The following is an 18431-nucleotide window of genomic DNA, read 5'->3' on the forward strand; positions in this document are numbered from 1 at the left end:
CCAGAAATAGGCTTCATATTCGGACATAGGCTGCAGTTGATGGACAATGGTTATTGACAGCCATGCTGACCAGTGACATGGCCTTGACCAGTAAACATTTGAAAGTGCTCATGAATATAGCTTTTACAGACAGGCAGTAGTGAACAGATAAGTCTTCAGCAGGGATTTAAAAGTTTCTTTCGATGATGTATTCCTGATTTGCTTTGGAAGAGAGCTCCACAGTTCAGGGCTGGCAAAGGAGAAGACTCATACAGTTGGTTTGGAGATCTGTTTTAGGTGAGGAGAGAGTCAGAGAGGGATCGGAAACTTTGTTGGGGTACATACATGGAGACGAGTTGTTTGAGATAGTCATGAAAGATCTTTGTAGAAAATGAAAATAATCAAACATAATTTGCTTCAGTCATTGAAAGCTTTTAAATGACAATGTAAGAAGAGGAAATACATTTTTAGTCAGATTATGACAAAGATTATTCATTTAATGAGAGTTTATGTTTATATGATGCGTGCATTTGAGAAGTAAAAGAAATTATGAAATATGCAAAGACGTATCGGATGGACATAATGCGTAACTACATAGCGTTGTAATACAATTGGTTTTTGAAATTTTTCATGCATGCTTGCATGCAGGCCACTAAAAACTGACTGAATATGTTCTTAAAGCATGAATGAGTTTAAAGGAAAACAAGTTCTACAGATACTTGTTAATGAGTTTGTTCGATACAATGGTACAAAAATGTTCTAGAATTCATGCTTCTATGAAATGTATGATACCCTGACCCCGTTCTAAATGGCACTATGTAATCATGTTAATTAAGCAATTAAGTCATGTATACTATATCATGATATGCAGCCAAGGTAAATGACATTATATCCAGGTGAAAACGACTTTTGTTCCCCAAACCATTGGCAAATAACATCAAATCCAGTTTGGCATTATAACCAGGATATCATAATGGCAGGAAATCCATTCTGGCAAAAACGTGGCATTTTATCCCAGGTGGCATTATAACCAGGGTACATGTATTATGCTACAGCCAGGGTGTACACAGATTACTGATCTATCTGGAGCTCTGGACAGAAGTCATTAACTCCTGACCTTTAAAGAATAATACAATTCATGAGCTCTTTCAAATGTTAACTGGTCAAGGCCATGTCACAGCATGTGGAAGTCACTGGTCAGTATGGATCTCAACAACCATTGTCCATCTAACATGGTATTTGTCAGAATGCTCAAAGCAAATTAGGTCAGGGTTAACAATTCCAAAAAAAAGGTTCTGTCGAAACATGTCATCACAATATTGTTATTCCTGAGTAAGTGAGAGTACAGTTTACTGCCATAGTATGCAGATCAGTGTATGAATTAGGAGACCCCATAAACATCAACAACGTACGTAAGATAAACTTGATAAAAGCAGGGTTTCAAATTTTTTTTAAGAAGTCATTTGCCACAGGTCAAGAGACTTTAAAAAAGCTACTTGTGCTGACTAATTTTCCACTGCAATGATTTTATGACACAATCATGATGATGTAATTATGAAAGAATAAATCAATAGGGTATTTGATGTAAATCCTTACCGGACTATTTATTGAAAAGTGATAAATAACTCTACTTTATCAACATTGTGAAAGTTAATAGATACATTGTAAACCCATATGAAATGAAATCCAAGCTTATTTGCAGTTTGAAACCATTAGCAGAAATTAGTAGCCCACACGCAAGTATTAGACACCATTATTTGATGACCTGAAATGAAAACTGACTTGTCCCATGTGTCGTGCAATTGGATTTTTTAACCACTGTTAAAGAGGCTATAAGTCCCTTAGTACAAGTGACACAATGTAACATGTACACAAGATGGCTTCCTTGAACATGACAACCTGAAAAGGATTCACTTCAATGCATGACTGCTTGACCAAAGAGAACCGAATCCTGCATGCTGCACAAAAATTCCAGGGCTACAGATACGGGGCATGATGTACACCTAAAAATCAATGAAGTATGGCATAATATAAGATTTCAAGTGCATCACTTGTGTATGTCTAACATAACATACTGTATATGAAGTTTCACAGCTGACGTGGTTTGTTATAAATAACAAACCACATCATAAACTCACATGTCTGTAATCCTTCAAAAATTACAGTACACCTTGTCTTACAATATGCACTCCTAAAACTTATCTGGAGCCCTGGTGTCTAATAGTCTTGTGAAAATAATGAACCTACATTAAGCACAGTCATTGATAGCTGTATAAGTTGAATGACATGAATGAAAAAGAATCATTTCTTTTTCTTTTACAATTTAGGAAAATGCATGCGCAACACCTATCCATTACCATTATAATTAGTAACATATTAAAAAAAGTACTTCAGTCTACTAATTATTTTACACACAGCATTGGGGTTTTGAAATAAATTCTTATTTCTGTCAACCCTTTAGACAATTTCAGGTTGAACAGAAGTATGTCAAATCAGCAATACCAGTTGGGGCTGTGTGTATATAATCACATGACTTAGATAACATCCAGCCTCATCTTCATAATCTTGATGAGCATGATACGAGTTGAATGACCATCACATCTGTGACATTCAATGCTATTCTGGATTTAGTTTACATCTGACCAGTCCTCAGGATGTGGACTTCAAGATTTATTGCTCACACTACTGAAGACTCGAAAATAGTTGCTGGCATGTTCCTTTCATAGGCAAATGATACAACAGTGATTACACTGACTGTGTTTGGTTTTATGCTGCTTTTACCAATATTCCGGGAATATCATAGTGTAGGACACCAGAAATTGGCTTCGCACATTGTAACCATGTGGGAATTCGAACTCGGGTCTTCGCTGTGATGTACCAACACTTTAACCACCAGGCTACCCCAACGCCTGACAGCGTCAGAACCATTTAATTATCAGTTAACATTTGTTTCACCAAAACATGTAAAGTAGTTTTGTTTTTTTTAAAGATATAATAAATATCATAAACTACCAAGCTTATCACTGCATTGTGTTTCCTAAAATAATATATGCTATATCTGTTTGATCCCTTTTTCAACAACAACCGAAGTATGAAAGGTCACAATGAGCCATGACACACACTGTGAACACCTAATTCCTAATATAAACGAGCTTACAAACCAAGGGTGGGATGGTGGGAACTATGAAATCAACATGGCGGAAATGAAATTCTCATTTTGGGTAAATCTTACGCAACACTGTCACAAAAGCCTGATTGGATATCTGCTAACTTCAGTATTGTTGTAACAGGCAGAACAACCCTTGTACAAAGCTACTGCTTCAAATTGGAGTTGGTTTGTTACAATACTTGCACAATAACCCACAGTGAGCACCACCGAACCGGTCACAGCTGAGTGGCTGGGACCTTGTTACCTTGGAGACAGGGACATGTCACCTTTAAACCACCAATGAGTAAGGGTGAAACTGTAATATTAGTAGAACCATGGTATTTTGTCTTTGGTTCGATATACCCTAGTGCCATCCCAAATTTAAGCATTTTGAGTTTTCATAGAGTGATATATTAACCTCTTTAGCCTTTGCTAAAATGTCAAGAAATCAAATCATCAAAATCTACGCATTTCTTAGCTAAATATCAATTTTTAGCAATTATGATCATATCTCATATACCAAACCCAAACAAACAGAACTAAAGGCCTTTTATTGCAATATGTACCTCGATAAGTGCATACCGTGGTAAGAGCATTCCATTTCACCACTAGTGGGAAATGGTTTAAGAGATACTGTAATTCAGAGTATTAGAGACATTGTCAAAATACTGAACAACAAATGTGATTAGACCATTGCAGAGTGTTCAGGAAGACACAAGGATGTCTTTCACAATGACTGACTAAAGATCTAACAGCCAAAGAAGATATCAGACATTTGCACTCAGGAAAAATACAACAGTAAGATTTTCATCAATGTCCCTTAGTAAAACTGAGTGGAATATAAGTATTGAGTTGTAATTCACGAAAACCACAGTTCATGTGCTGCTTATTACAAAATGCAGAAAATATTTACCATTAGTGGTGAATTTGGAAATCAACACAGAATTATAACATCTAAAGACACAAAGGTAGGCTGGTCCATCAAGGACAAGGATCCAAGGTCCCCCAAAAACTAATTTCAAGAGTAATACAGGACATTTTACGGTCAAATAAAGAATAAACTAGCATAGTGCACTTGTAACATAACAATTAGTGCACTGTATTGTAACATGTAATAATTAGTGCACAGTGTTGTAACATGTAATAATTAGTGCACTATGTTCTAACATGTAATAATCAGTTCACAGTGTTGTAACATGTAATAATTAGTGCACTATGTTCTAACATGTAATAATCAGTTCACAGTGTTGTAACATGTAATAATTAGTCCACAGTGTTGGAATGTGTAATAATTAGTGCACTGTGTTGTAACATGTAATAATTAGTGCACTATGTTCTAACATGTAATAATCAGTTCACAGTGTTGTAACATGTAATAACTAGTGCACTATGTTCTAACATGTAATAATCAGTTCACAGTGCTGTAACATGTAATAATTAGTCCACAGTGTTGGAATGTGTAATAATTAGTGCATAATTAGTGCACTATGTTCTAACATGTAATAATCAGTTCACAGTGTTGTAACATGTAATAACTAGTGCACTATGTTCTAACATGTAATAATCAGTTCACAGTGCTGTAACATGTAATAATTAGTCCACAGTGTTGGAATGTGTAATAATTAGTGCACTGTGTTGTAACCTGTAATAATTAGTGCACTATGTTCTAACATGTAATAATCAGTTCACAGTGTTGTAACATGTAATAATTAGTGCACTATGTTCTAACATGTAATAATCAGTTCACAGTGTTGTAACATGTAATAATTAGTCCACAGTGTTGTAACATGTAATAATTTAGTGCACTGTGTTCTAACATGTAATAATTAGTGCACTATGTTCTAGCATGTAATAATCAGTCCACAGTGTTGTAACATGTAATAATTAGTCCACAGTGTTGTAACATGTAATAATTAGTGCACTATGTTCTAACATGTAATAATCAGTTCACAGTGTTGTAACATGTAATAATTAGTGCATTATGTTCTAACATGTAATAATCAGTGCACAGTGTTGTAACATGTAATAATTAGTCCACAGTGTTGGAATGTGTAATAATTAGTGCACTGTGTTGAAACATGTAATAATTAGTGCACTATGTTCTAACATGTAATAATTAGTGCAGTGTTGCAACATGTAATAATTAGTGCACTATGTTCTAACATGTAATAATCAGTTCACAGTGTTGAAACATGTAATAATTAGTCCACAGTGTTGTAACATGTAATAATTAGTGCACTGTGTTGAAACATGTAATAATTAGTGCACTATGTTCTAACATGTAATAATCAGTTCACAGTGTTGTAACATGTAATAATTAGTGCACTATGTTCTAACATGTAATAATTAGTGCACAGTGTTGTAACATGTAATAATTAGTCCACAGTGTTGGAATGTGTAATAATTAGTCCACTGTGTTGGAATGTGTAATAATTAGTGCACTGTGTTGAAACATGTAATAATTAGTGCACTGTGTTGAAACATGTAATAATTAGTGCACTATGTTCTAACATGTAATAATCAGTGCACAGTGTTGTAACATGTAATAATTAGTGCACTGTGTTGTAACATGAAATAATTAGTGCAGTGTTGCAACATGTAATAATTAGTGCACAGTGCTGTAGCATGTATTATTTAGTGCCGTGTGTTGTAACATGTAATGATGATGATTAATAGCAGAAACTTTGTTTTTCTTATCACGAATTTGAAACACGTAAAATTACTGACACTAGTGACAGTTTCTAAGGATGTATATATATATATATTTTTTGTCTGCATCCAGTCTTTATATTTATGTGTACTGGACAACATATCAGTGTCACACCAAATTCCATGGATAGGTATATTGTGTACCATAAGACTGGGGGTAAAGTGGCTATGTGCCATGTGTATAGACATTTCACAACAAGATTGCCTGTAGTTGTTCTAAGTCTACTGATCCCTTCTCCCTTGTTTCACTCTACTAAAACAGGTGACAGGTGCTTGCAACATGCAGGTAGACTGCAAGACTACACTAACAGATTAACATTGCAACTCAGGAGTAATCATTAATTACATGACAAAGTTGAAAGGTATAGACAATTTTGTCTGTACTAAACCGTTGAGTATCATTATCATGATTATCTGCAAGCTTTTACCTCATGACTGCAAATATCAGGCCAATCACCATGCTTTTAAATAGTTGAAGATGTCAGGAACAAAGGTGCTGATAACACACATAATATTCTGAGGTTCCGTGTTTTCTGAGGTTTTGAACACTGCTCAGTGACTGTCAACATAGTCATACAATTGCTCTCTCAGAATGGACACTTGGTTGACACGTCATCATATCCAAACTGCATAAATTGATGCTCATGCTGTTAACCACTCTTATGTCTGATTGAGACATGATTGTTTACAGATCGCTGCCACAGAGCTGGATTATTACTGAGTGCAGCATTCAACAGCCAACCAATCACTGAATCAGAACGGACACTATGCATGTGTATTGCGATCAGTTTTTCAGGATGAGGCTCTAGGGTTAGGTTCTAGGTGTGAGTAAGTCAGGTAAAGATATCATTTGCAGTTGCAACCAAAGTGATTTGATAGCAGAAGTAACAAAAAATATCCTAAACAGTGATATTATATGAAAGAAGACATCATCAAAAACCATGCCCTCAGAAAATGTTTACCACAATGAGTGAGTTTGGTTTTACCCAGCCACTACCCAACATCTAACAATAACATGACAAATGCAAAGAATATATGTATATCTTGGTTAAATATATAGTGCAGCCCAAGACATTCAATTAGAATCATTGTAGCAAGGTTCTGGACTAGAAATGTGAAGATTTGGTAATAACAATAACTATCAAATCTAAAAGTAAAACTTAATCAACTATTGCAGGACCCTCTTAGTTCTTGAAAGAACCCTTGACAAGCATGTCTGTCAGTCCCCTCCACCTGTAGTTTTGTAAGTCAAGGTAAACACATGCAATTGGACGCATGAAAGTATCGCCAACATAAGGTCACCATGGTTACAAGGCATCTTCATAAGTATAGTTTCATTACCAGTTCTCATTACCATGTAAATGTGTGTAAATATCTAAACATTAAATTGTTGATTTGACTTTAATTAAAACTGCTTAGGGACACACACATGTATTTGCACATCCATAAAGAAATAAATATCATGAACTTGAACACAAGGAACATGACATGGAGATGTCCATGTATTGTACGTGTACTGTCATGTGATCAGCAATGTCTAAACTATGAGGTTCATAAACCGCCAGCTGGATCAAACACTGTATTTTAACATTGTTTTCTCAGCCACATATTCCTTTGCCTTCATCTTAACCCGAATTCAAGTGCAATAACTCTCATATTTCTGAATGTTAGAAATCTTAGGCTAAAGTCGTAACAGACACGATGCATCTCCCCATTTGCAACAGTTGTCAAAGCTGAAGCGTTATCAATGACAAATGAAAGGTGTCTCTAACAACACGGAAGCTGGTATTTGAACAAATCATTATGGACATACTTGACACGCGATCCCATGTCTGTACATTCACGTCAGGAACTACACGGTAGGTGCGCTCCACGAAATGTTCCAAAGACACCACAGCATTTGACAAACGTTAATCTTCTTTTCACAAGCTATGCAGTAAGAGCGGAAGTACACCCTCGTCCGCCATCTTGATGGATGGTCACGTGATTATTGTTGCATCTTATCTTCATTTAGTGAGACTTTTGCGGAATATCGAAGATAAAACATGTCGAAAGGTTGTGTTGTATTTAATTACAATTATGGCCTTGGCTGCTGTAGTCGTGATGGTATTTTGGGGATTTTTTTACCAACAAGTGCTCGCCAGGGGCGGGTAACTCCCTTGCATGAGTCACACAACTGCTCGGAGAATATGAATTATTAGAGATCAGACACTCACGCCGAAGACGAACATTACATAATTACGAATTACACCTTTTAAGTACCAGATCGAACATGATGATTTTTATGAGTCATTTTTATCAGGAAATGTTATGAAAGGGAGCAAGATAATAAAACCTTCAGAAAAAGTCGGTTCATAAGTGCCAGGTGCTTACATATAATAATGCTGGCACTTAAACCTGTTCAAAGAAATAGGTTGATCTCTGCATATATAGAGCGATGTCTTCATATGGAACCAGAATATTTTTGGAATTTCGGAATGCGAAAACAAATATTTGCAGTGTATTTTAACCCATTTTACAAACGTATTGTTCAATATATCTTGGCGAAGACACTTTCTGATTTCTCAGTCGGACCTGAGCCAGAAGGTTGTCTGCCAAACAGACAGTTTTATTCAGTAAAAGGCCATTGGCCCATAATACAGTCAAATGCATGGTCACACGTCGTATGAATGGTACACATGGATTTATAAACATGTTCTTGATTCTAATTTGTACATAATATAAAATAAACTAACATTTTCATTCCCATCAGCATTGGTAGATTGCATAATATTTATAAAGTAGTTTATTGTAGGTGGTTGACCAAAATGTTTCACAACATATTTATCTCGAACAAAAAAAACATTTTCAGATATTCCCATTAATAACGTTTTGTTTACAAACAAATGAAGAAAATGTTTCATTAAAAGCAATATTTTCAAATCTTCCAGTCTCAACTGCTAAGTTAAAATTTCTACATCTGAATCTGGAAAGGGAAGATCTCAATTTTATACAAATGTTACAATTTCATGATTTTTCTACATTTAATAGGGTATTATATTAAAAATAATAAATAGGTTTGTGTGAAATTTCAATGGAAGTGTAGCAGGGTTGCTTTAAATTATCGGTCAGTCTTTGGTCAGTCTTTGTTTCAAAAGAAACACATACAACACTTAACATTTTCAGCATCCTAACTGACCGATACATAGCCAGAATTTACAAGAAATAAATATTTTTATCATTAGTTACACGTTCAACGTGATCTAATGACTTAAGCATTTTTTGCGAGTTTGTTTGTGGGTAAGTACAATGAATGACACCAAAATGATAACCTTCGTCATTTATACAATTTGTAAGTGGAGTCTACCAGTTTCAACAAGTACCGCATTATTGCAAGTAGACTTACCTCCTTGAAAAAATGCTTTAAACTTTAACATTATAAGGGTCTTAACATTAAAACTTGTCTTCACATCAGTCATTGCATGGTTGAAGACTGAAAAACCACGATATATAATTCTGCTTGGTTGAGATTATAGAAATCCAGTAGTATACTTCAGGTTGCCAGGGTGGAGCAATATAAAATTCCAGCTCAAGTGACATAGTATTTCAGTTATATCATCGCATGTCAGCTGGGTGTAAGGATGCAGTGACGCAGGCCTTAACCGTTTAGAACTTCACCATGAGACACAACCAATCAAGAATTCCCGAGAACATGCAATTTTCAGCTCAAACAGCAAAGGGACGCAACTCTAACAAGCCTAAGGGGCGTATCTCTCCACACTGAATTTTTACAACACACAGAGCCTACGTCAATTTATGATACACATCTGTACACGCTGTACTGAGCAATTTTTCCATGTATATGGCGGCGGCTTACGCATTTGGGATACGATAACATTTTGACTTACACGATACAATATTATTTTACTTACTCCAAATTAATTCTGATTTGGGAGATAATCAAGACTGGATTTCTAAACATTGCACGTTCTATACAACGTAAGTAATGTTTTCATTTATGTCTAAGGGAGGTAACTCGGAGTAGAGTCATATGTTTAGTGCAGGCGAAATAAGCAGACATCGACAGTACAAAAGGGAGATCTCTGTTCAGTAGATGAGTGTATGGTATCCTGCATTTGTCTCTTCATTTCTTCAACATTTCTCTTTTTAGGTTGTCGATATATTATAACCTTGGGGTGTTGCTGAAGGCAGCGTGTTCATGTACTGCAATAGCAAATCATGGAATGATGGTAGAGAAAGGTGAAACGTGTACACACTATTAACAAAATGAAACGAAATGGAATTGAGCAATAACAGACTTACATATATCCAAATGCATGTACCAGTGAATCAGTTTTGCAAAGTGTGCTACACAGATGGAGCATATGGTCGCATTAAAGTTCAAGTCAGTTTTGGACATTGAAGCTGTGTTCAGTAACGCGTATGGCCACCATGAGCACAAATGCAAGCTTCAACGCGTCTTTGTATTGACAAAATGAGCCTTTAAAGTTCTGCTTTGGAATGTTCTGCCATTCTCTCATGTCTGTTCAAGTTCATCCAGTGAGTGGGGATGAACATGGAGATCATAAACACGACTTCCAATGATGCCCCAAGCACGTTAAGTGGAAGACCAGGTGACATTGCAGGTCAGTCCATACGAGGGAATGTCAATAAGGTTTGAGCCTTGAGCATTTTTCATACCCAGGTGTCACAGCCTATGGTATGACATTGAACCTTGGGGTGTAGCTGATGTGATATATAAGTTTTGGTATCCTACTCTCAGAAGTTATTGAACAGCCCACACTGAGAGAAAGCCCTCACGGTAGTGAAAATGAATAAACTTGAGTATAGAACAGTAATTAAGTCTTTAGTTCTTGAAGGAAACTCGGCGAAGAACACTGAAGAAAGGATTTCAGCAGTTTATGGGAAGTCTTCCCCTTCATCTGCTACCATCAAACGATGGGTCAATGAATTTAAGCATGCTAGAGAGAGTCCTGAAGATGACCCCCGTCCAGGTCGCCCAACAACAAGCACTAGTCAGGAAAACATTGACAGAGTGCATAGACTTGTGCCGGAAAATCGTCGAATCACACTCCAAGAGTTAGAGGAGACCACAGGCATTTCACACGGATCCATCGAGACAATTCTTCATGAACATCTCGTCATGTCCAAGGTGTGCGCAAGATGGGTGCCAAGAATGCTTACAGATGAAATGAAGCATACAAGGGTCACCATAAGCAACTCCATGCTAACCAGATACAACAAGAATCCAGAAGATTGTCACTTTAGGCTAGTAACCTGTGATGAAACCTGGATCCACCACTTTGATCCTGAGAGCAAACAGGAATCCATGGAATGGAAGCATGTCACTTCTCCCAGAACCAAAAAGTTCAAAGTACCTGCAGAAGGTAATGGCGACAGTCTTCCGGGATAGCAAAGGCGTCATCCACATAGATTACTTACCAAAAGCAAGAACAATGAATGGGGAATATTACGCTAACTTGTTGAGGCAAGTGCGACAGTCAATCAAGGAGAAGCGACGGGGCAAGATCAGACGTGGTATTCTTGTACATAAAGACAATGCTCCAGTACACACCTCTCGCGTTGCAGCCGCTGCTGTCCAGGAATGCGGGTACGAAATCTTGCCGCATCCCCCTACTCTCCAGACCTGGCACCAAGTGATTACCATATGTTCCCAAATCTTAAGAAACACTTGCGTGGTCGTAGATTTCAGGATGGTAATGAGCTTATTGCTGCTACTGAGGACCAAAATGGCGCCTTCTACAGAGATGGCATCAGCGCCTGGCAGAAAAGATGGAACAAGTGTCTTGACTCACAAGGGGACTATGTTGAAAAATAAATGTGGTTCATACCAATATTTTGTGTTTTTCTATGCAAGGCTCAAAACGTATTGACGTCCCCTCGTATGTGTGATGTTGTTGTTCTAAACAACATTATTAACGTCTCTTTCTCAGGCATTATCACCCATGGACGGACATTACCATCCAAAAAACTGAAGTGAAGATCCACTTGTTGTACCAGAGCAATGATTGCAGGTAGGTTTTAAGAGATTAGACTACAAAAAAGTCATGTGTGAAATATGGAGCACATTTATGCCACATATTTTGCCTATTGCTTCTGCGGGTGGTTGTGTTCGGGTGATGTCAATGTTATCAGATGAATCAATTTGACAGTCACTAAAGGTTATGTAGGGGAGCCCAGGATGATATGTAACACTTTGTACTTAACTTCCTGTAATTTATAAAATATAATGCAATGTCAGACACCAGGAACCTTCACCTGAGGGCCAATGCTATCAACATAATACTGAAAATGTTCTACGATAATAGAAATAATAAAGAACTAGCACAAAACTTCTCCATAATTATTTGCTTCCTCATTATAACGCAAGGGAAATTAAACGTGAGCAATTGCATCACAGTGTTACAACTGCCCCGCAGGTATAGTCCGTGTGGCTCAAAACTCGAAAACGAATAGGCATAACATACGCAATGAAACGCTGATCATAATCAAAACATCATACCAACTCTGTGAGGTTGTTGTGGAATTTTTGTCCTAATAATAAAAATGTTGTTTAATAAACTATCATTAAAATACTGACATAGTTCACTGTTTATTCCGAGGGAGGAGTGCAGAGAAAGGCACATACTCGGACAGACCGTTATTTCGAACGCTGTTAATAACTTGATCGGCACTGTCCCTTCTATGATTTCTTCCCTGACAACAAATAGTGAATCGTGTCAATATTTTAACGATGGTTTGGAAGAACGGTTTTTTTTTCATTTTTAGGACAAAACCCTTGCCTCAGGCACGTCATGTGACATACAGGTTACTTGGCAACTACCTCTGCACCAATAAAATGCCTGAATAAACGCCGGGAATTCCCCTGAAATTAACGTTTCCGCGAACAGATGGAAATTTCTAAGTAGTATGTCGGAAGCTAAAAGTAGACAGATGAAAGCACGACAATATATTCGTCTGTGTTCTTGCGGTACATCAGTCTCGACCCAGTTTGTTCACAACTCATTATGAGATTTGCAGGTATGTTTACATATTGAACCGTCATCAGGGACATTACGTTAATTATGGAATGATTGGTTCTTGTTTAACGCTGCGGTCAGAAATATATGGCGATGATCTGTAAATAATCGAGTTTGGACCACACAGTCCAGTGATCAACATCATGAGCATCGATCTACGCACTTTGGATAATATGATATTTGTGAACCTAGTCAGTGAGCCTGACAGGCATGGATTACTGAAGATCAATTTTAACCCTAATCTTTATGTTTACATTGAACATGTTCAAACAATTTCAAAAGCAAAGTATACGATGATTGGACCATCTACTGTCAGTTCAGACATAGTTGAGTTCTGGGGAGGGGACACTTTAATCATTAGCTCCAATAAGTTGCAGTGCCGGCTATCATGAAGTTAAACATACTTCGGAAACAACCATTTAATACAGGAAGTACTATCTGCCAAGTTAGATATTATTTAACTATTTGCACAAAGGTATGCATTAAATACATCTGGCTATAAAATGTAGTTTGCATAGGAGATGGTTTGTGCGAAATTATTGAATTAAACACCTCCTGCCACAAAGTAATTTCTGTTTCAGATAAACATTTTTCAATGCTCCCAGTATGTGAATCACGACAATATTCATTTTTTCCTGGGACGATATAAGGGCAAATAGAAATCCAAGATTAGTTTGTTGTTTAACGTCGTTTCCAACTGTAGGACGTATTATTTTCAGCGATGCAATCCTCTGTGTTCTGTACTAGACAATCCAGTGATCAACAGTATAAGCATCGATCTACGCAAACGGGATACGGAGACGTGTGTCTACCAAGTTAACGTGTCTGACCACCAGATCCCGTTAGTCGCCTCTTACAAGCGCGAGACCAATTCTAATCCGGATCCCCACTGGTCAGAAACATCCAAGAACGGTTGACTGGAACATTCGTGGCATTTTCACGATAACCTAGAAGGCCTTGCTACTCGTTATTTTAACTTGAGTTCGGTCGAACAATATTTGCATACATATGGCAATGGAAAAAGCGGGATATAACACGCTTTCACTGACACGAAATATCAACCAGTCTCTCTCTCTCTCTCTCTCTCTCTCTCTCTCTCTCTCTCTCTCTCTCTCTCTCTCTCTCTCTCTCTCTGTATGAACATTTACATATTCTTCTATTCTTCCCATGAAACAAAATAGACTCCAAGCGGATTAAATAGCGCTTTACATGTCTTCAGGTACCGATGCATATTTACTTGACACAAATTTGTTTGTTTTTTGTTGACAGGAATGATGCCAGTCAAGATCTACTGTTTGGTTTGGTCTGTGTTTTTTACTCTGATGACATCAATGTGTCACCAACAACATTCCGACCTTAAGAAATGCAACATACACCACGAAACTAATGAAACAACAGTGGACTGTTCACGTTGTGGTTTCAACCGAGTGCCACAAGGATTTCCGCGAAACACTACAGTCCTAAATCTGGGTTACAACAACTTACCAAACCTCAGGATAGGATCACTACCCAGCCTTCCTTCATTACATACACTACTCGTTAATGATAACAACATAGAGTTTCTGGAGAAAGGTGTTCTGCAAAACCTGCCTGTCCTTCAAGAACTAAACTTGGATGGGAATAAATTGAACTTTTCTTATTCCTCTCTTCCTCTTGGAACATTCCAAAACCTGACATCTCTGACAACACTCCGTGTGAGCAGAATGAAGGTGCAGTTTACTTCATTGGCATATCCTGACGCTACATTTGCTGATCTTCGCCATCTCGAGTCACTGATCATTGATGGGGCTGGAGAACCTGTGTTTGGACCAGGCTTTGAACAAATGAAGAGTCTGAAGAGTCTCAGTTTTGGATCGGATTGTGGGAATATTAAGCATTTGAGAAATATCTCGTTTGTCAACTTCATGGAAGCACCGGTCAGCAGCCTGTCGTTTTCAGGGTGTAGGTATTTTGTATCTATAGATGACAATGCCTACCTTCCTTTTCTCAATCTAAGGTTCCTATTTGCAAGAGACACCAGACCGTTTGGACTGTACCCGTCATTATTAAGCTTAAAAGGACTTATTGGAAGGAATATAACCGAAATAGACTTTTCAAATGTCAAGAGATATGATGTTACAATTCATGGTCTCATGAAAAATCAAACTCTCTTGCTCACAACGGAAATGACACGTTACCTTGTAACCATGTGTGTTGAACGACTAATTCTTAGAAGAAATAACATAGTGGTAATTGAAAGTAGTGCACTCTTGCAGGAACCGTTTCAAAGCTGTTTACGATATTTTGACATCAGCCACAATGCTATAGCTGGTGAGCCAGCCTTGTTGTATCATCTTCCTGAATTCGGTAACCTCGCTGTACTGGACATTTCAAAGCAGTCAAATCAAATGTATGTTGGTGATGGACAAGAAAGACGTTCCAAAGACCTCTCGGGAATACCTTTCAGAGGAAACTGGACATTGTCTATCCCTCCATCTTTGGAAAAACTTTTAATGAGTGGTTCAGGAGAACATGGAAGATCATTTCAAGGAATTGGGATTTGCGTTCGCGGAGGTTCACACTTGACACATGTAGATATTTCTTATTCTGCCTTGAAAACGGGAAAATGGCGTTTTTACGGTTTAGAACATGTAACGTATGTTGATTTTACAGGGAATTTCTTTCAAACGATTCCTATGATATTTTTTCAGTCAATTCCAAATGTTAGTATACTGTATCTTAGACATGTACACTTTGATGTTGATTTGATATCAAATCAAAGGTCACGGACTCTTTTCAGCCCACTACAAAGCATTCTTTCTTTAGATATATCAATGAACTCTCTATATAGAATGTATTCACATATGTTCGAGGATCTTAAGACTTTAAAATATTTAAACTTAAGTCACAATAAGTTTGAAGATGTGCCTATTGAATTGTCAGGAATGTTGAGCATTGCTCATGTAGATCTTTCATTTAATGCTATCAGTTTTCTGAGCACCAACACCAGGACAATGTTAGATCAAAGGGTGACAGATTCCCAACCCACTTCACTTGACCTTGATGGAAACATCCTGTCTTGTGGATGTGGAACCCTGGACTTTCTGACATGGATAATTGACACAGATGTCCAGTTTCGACATTTTGAGTCGTACAGCTGCCTCAACACTGAAGGTCATCTCATTAAACTTTCAAATATTACCAATTCCTTCGGGAGACACTGGAGATCTTGCTACGGTAGATTTTGGCTTTCCTTTTCAGTTTGTCTGATGTGTGTACTGATTTCAAGTATTGTCGTTTGCCATTTGGTGTTGAAAAACACTATCTCTTTGAAATACTGGATATTGAGGTTTGTAGGGTTTGATTATTTTGTCCCACGAAGACAAGATTTTAAGTATGACATATTTATTTACTATTCTCAATACGAGAATTATCAGTGGGTGTGTACCACGTTTCTACAGAAGGTGGAGGTAGAGAGAGGCTTGCGACTGTGTATTCCAGACAGGGACTTTGATGTGGGTGTTTGTACAGCTGAAGAAATTATCAATTGTATTCACAACAGTTGGAAGACTGTCCTGTATGTAACAGTGAGTTTTCTTCAGGACGAGATGTGTTCCTTTACACTTTCATCAGGGGTCTATGCATGCAACGATAACATGCCCAAGAGACTAATAATTGTATATTCGGACACCATCTTGCATCAGCCTCTGCCACCATTACTCACTCAGCTTCTGGATGGAGATAATGTGTTTGTTCTGGAAGAACTGGTAGAAAATGTAGCCTGGCAACGATTCTTTGAATATGTTTTGAAGTGGATCTGAACATGCATCAAAGATATTTCTTCATTTTAGAGTGTCATGTCACGTTTCGATCACTTCTTCCGATCTTCCGTCTGTACAGAAAAGCAAGAACTCTGACTCTTCACTAAACCAGACATGTGTCCATCGCTTTTGTGGCCATACTCTGTCCGTCACACCATTGACGTAGCAGCCAATTACTGGTCGCCTCGGGAAAATACTTCTCGTTCCTCACTAACAAATGGAAAAGGAGTCCCAGGGAGACCAGAGATTCAGAAACTGATCCTAAAGAAATCTAGACCTGCTTCATTTTCGGCTTTAGCATTGCCGAGAGGGCTTGGCAGCAGGGTAAATAGTGTGGTTCAGGAGCTGAGACAGACTAGTGGACATCTGAAATCATGGTGTTACTGTAGCATTGAAGGAGGTCATGGTTAGTGTATCTCCTAAGTGATAAACCTGTCCAGCTATGCACTTGTGATACGTGGTCGACCGGATCTTACCCCTGTGTCTACCTTTCTTTCATTCATTCACACATGTACTTCTTTTTTTCTTTCTTTCTTTCATTCATTCAGTTATAATTCTCGCTCTTAATTCTTACTATAATTCATTCATTCATTGTAAAATTCCGACAGGTACAATAAACAGGTTGCAGTACTGTTAAACGCAGCTGAAGTTGCGCTGGGAACGAGCCAAGTCACTGTGTGCGGTGGAGCATGACGAGGCACACGTTAATTAGTAAAAATTGTATTATGCCTGATAATAGTACAGAGACTAGTGACTTCCATCAGAAGAGATGCTGGAGATTTCATGATAGTACAGAGACTAGTGACTTCCATTAGAGGAGACACTGGTGATTTGTTACTAGTACTAGAGACTAGTGTCTTCCCTTACTACAGACGCTGATGATTTCGTAATGGTACAGAGACTCGTGACTTCCATGAGTACAGACGATAGTGAGTTTTTAATAGTACAGAGATATTTGGCATGAAGGTTTTAAAGACTCCATTATTTTATTCAGAAATTGCCGGAATTGGTAGTTGTGGAATGATGGAATTGGTAGCTATGGAATGATGTTCTTTCACTTCAATGTTAATGGTGCTTGATGTTCCGCCTATGTAGCTGTGTCCTCTGTCAGAGTTATTTTCTAGATGACACGTTTCGGATTGGTGATGGCTGGTGGTTTTATTCCTTCAGCATGGCCAAAGTTGTTGAAACTGGAAGATGAATGAAGGTAGCGTCGTAGTTTCTGCAACGGGTCTATTTTCCGCCAAGGAAAGGCAGTTGGATATTCTGTCTCTTACCATACGTATTATGCAATTATTGGAGGTGATGCAATTTTGGAGCAGTTCATAAATGACGAAGATACAAGTATTGTATTTGTTTCACAGAATGTGTGCGTACATTTTAAAGTAATGATTGAAGAGACATAAAATCTTAGTCGAGCAAACACATTTATTCCAATAATGAAATACAGTGATGAAAGGTCAGTGTTGATATAACATATTATGAGAATCAGGCTGTCAAAACAATAGATGTAGATACATGTGTAAGGCATATACAGACAGCAGCATGAACAACACTTCAACAGGTATTTGTATTCAGAATTCACGATATAAACTAATTAAAATGCAGTTGTCACCTAACAGGGTTGAACATATTCTTCATTTAGAGGAAGAAACCCTTTCAATAGGTAAGATCAATTTTTGCTGACAGTGAACCCTTCATCACCAAGTACACATCTGAGAAGTTCATCCCGTGATATGTGATCTTAACTAGGCT

At 37.6% G+C, this 18431-nt stretch overlaps 2 protein-coding genes across 4 annotated transcripts in view; one reads left to right on the plus strand and one right to left on the minus strand.

Annotated features, from left to right (window-relative positions):
* LOC137273263 (DENN domain-containing protein 1B-like) overlaps positions 1-7817 on the minus strand; it is a 38476-nt gene extending 30659 nt beyond the window's left edge. For all 3 annotated transcript variants that reach the window (XM_067805806.1, XM_067805805.1, XM_067805804.1), the window contains exon 1: positions 7650-7817. In XM_067805806.1, the coding sequence (XP_067661907.1) occupies positions 7650-7666 (17 nt within the window). In that variant the 5' untranslated portion in view covers positions 7667-7817. The remainder of the gene's footprint in view (positions 1-7649) is intronic.
* A 6330-nt stretch (positions 7818-14147) lies between these two features.
* On the plus strand, positions 14148-16676 carry LOC137273264 (toll-like receptor 3). Its single transcript, XM_067805807.1, has one exon. It carries the CDS (start codon positions 14148-14150, stop codon positions 16674-16676), a length of 2529 nt encoding a protein of 842 aa, XP_067661908.1.
* The last annotated feature ends 1755 nt before the right edge of the window (positions 16677-18431 follow it).

The sequence above is a fragment of the Haliotis asinina genome, chromosome 2 (genome assembly GCF_037392515.1).
Source record: "Haliotis asinina isolate JCU_RB_2024 chromosome 2, JCU_Hal_asi_v2, whole genome shotgun sequence".
Classification (NCBI taxonomy): Eukaryota; Metazoa; Mollusca; class Gastropoda; order Lepetellida; family Haliotidae; genus Haliotis; species Haliotis asinina.

Excerpts from the sequence above, each read along its gene's own strand:
- LOC137273264 (XM_067805807.1), top strand. The coding sequence starts at position 14,148 with ATGATGCCAGTCAAGATCTACTGTTTGGTTTGGTCTGTGTTTTTTACT.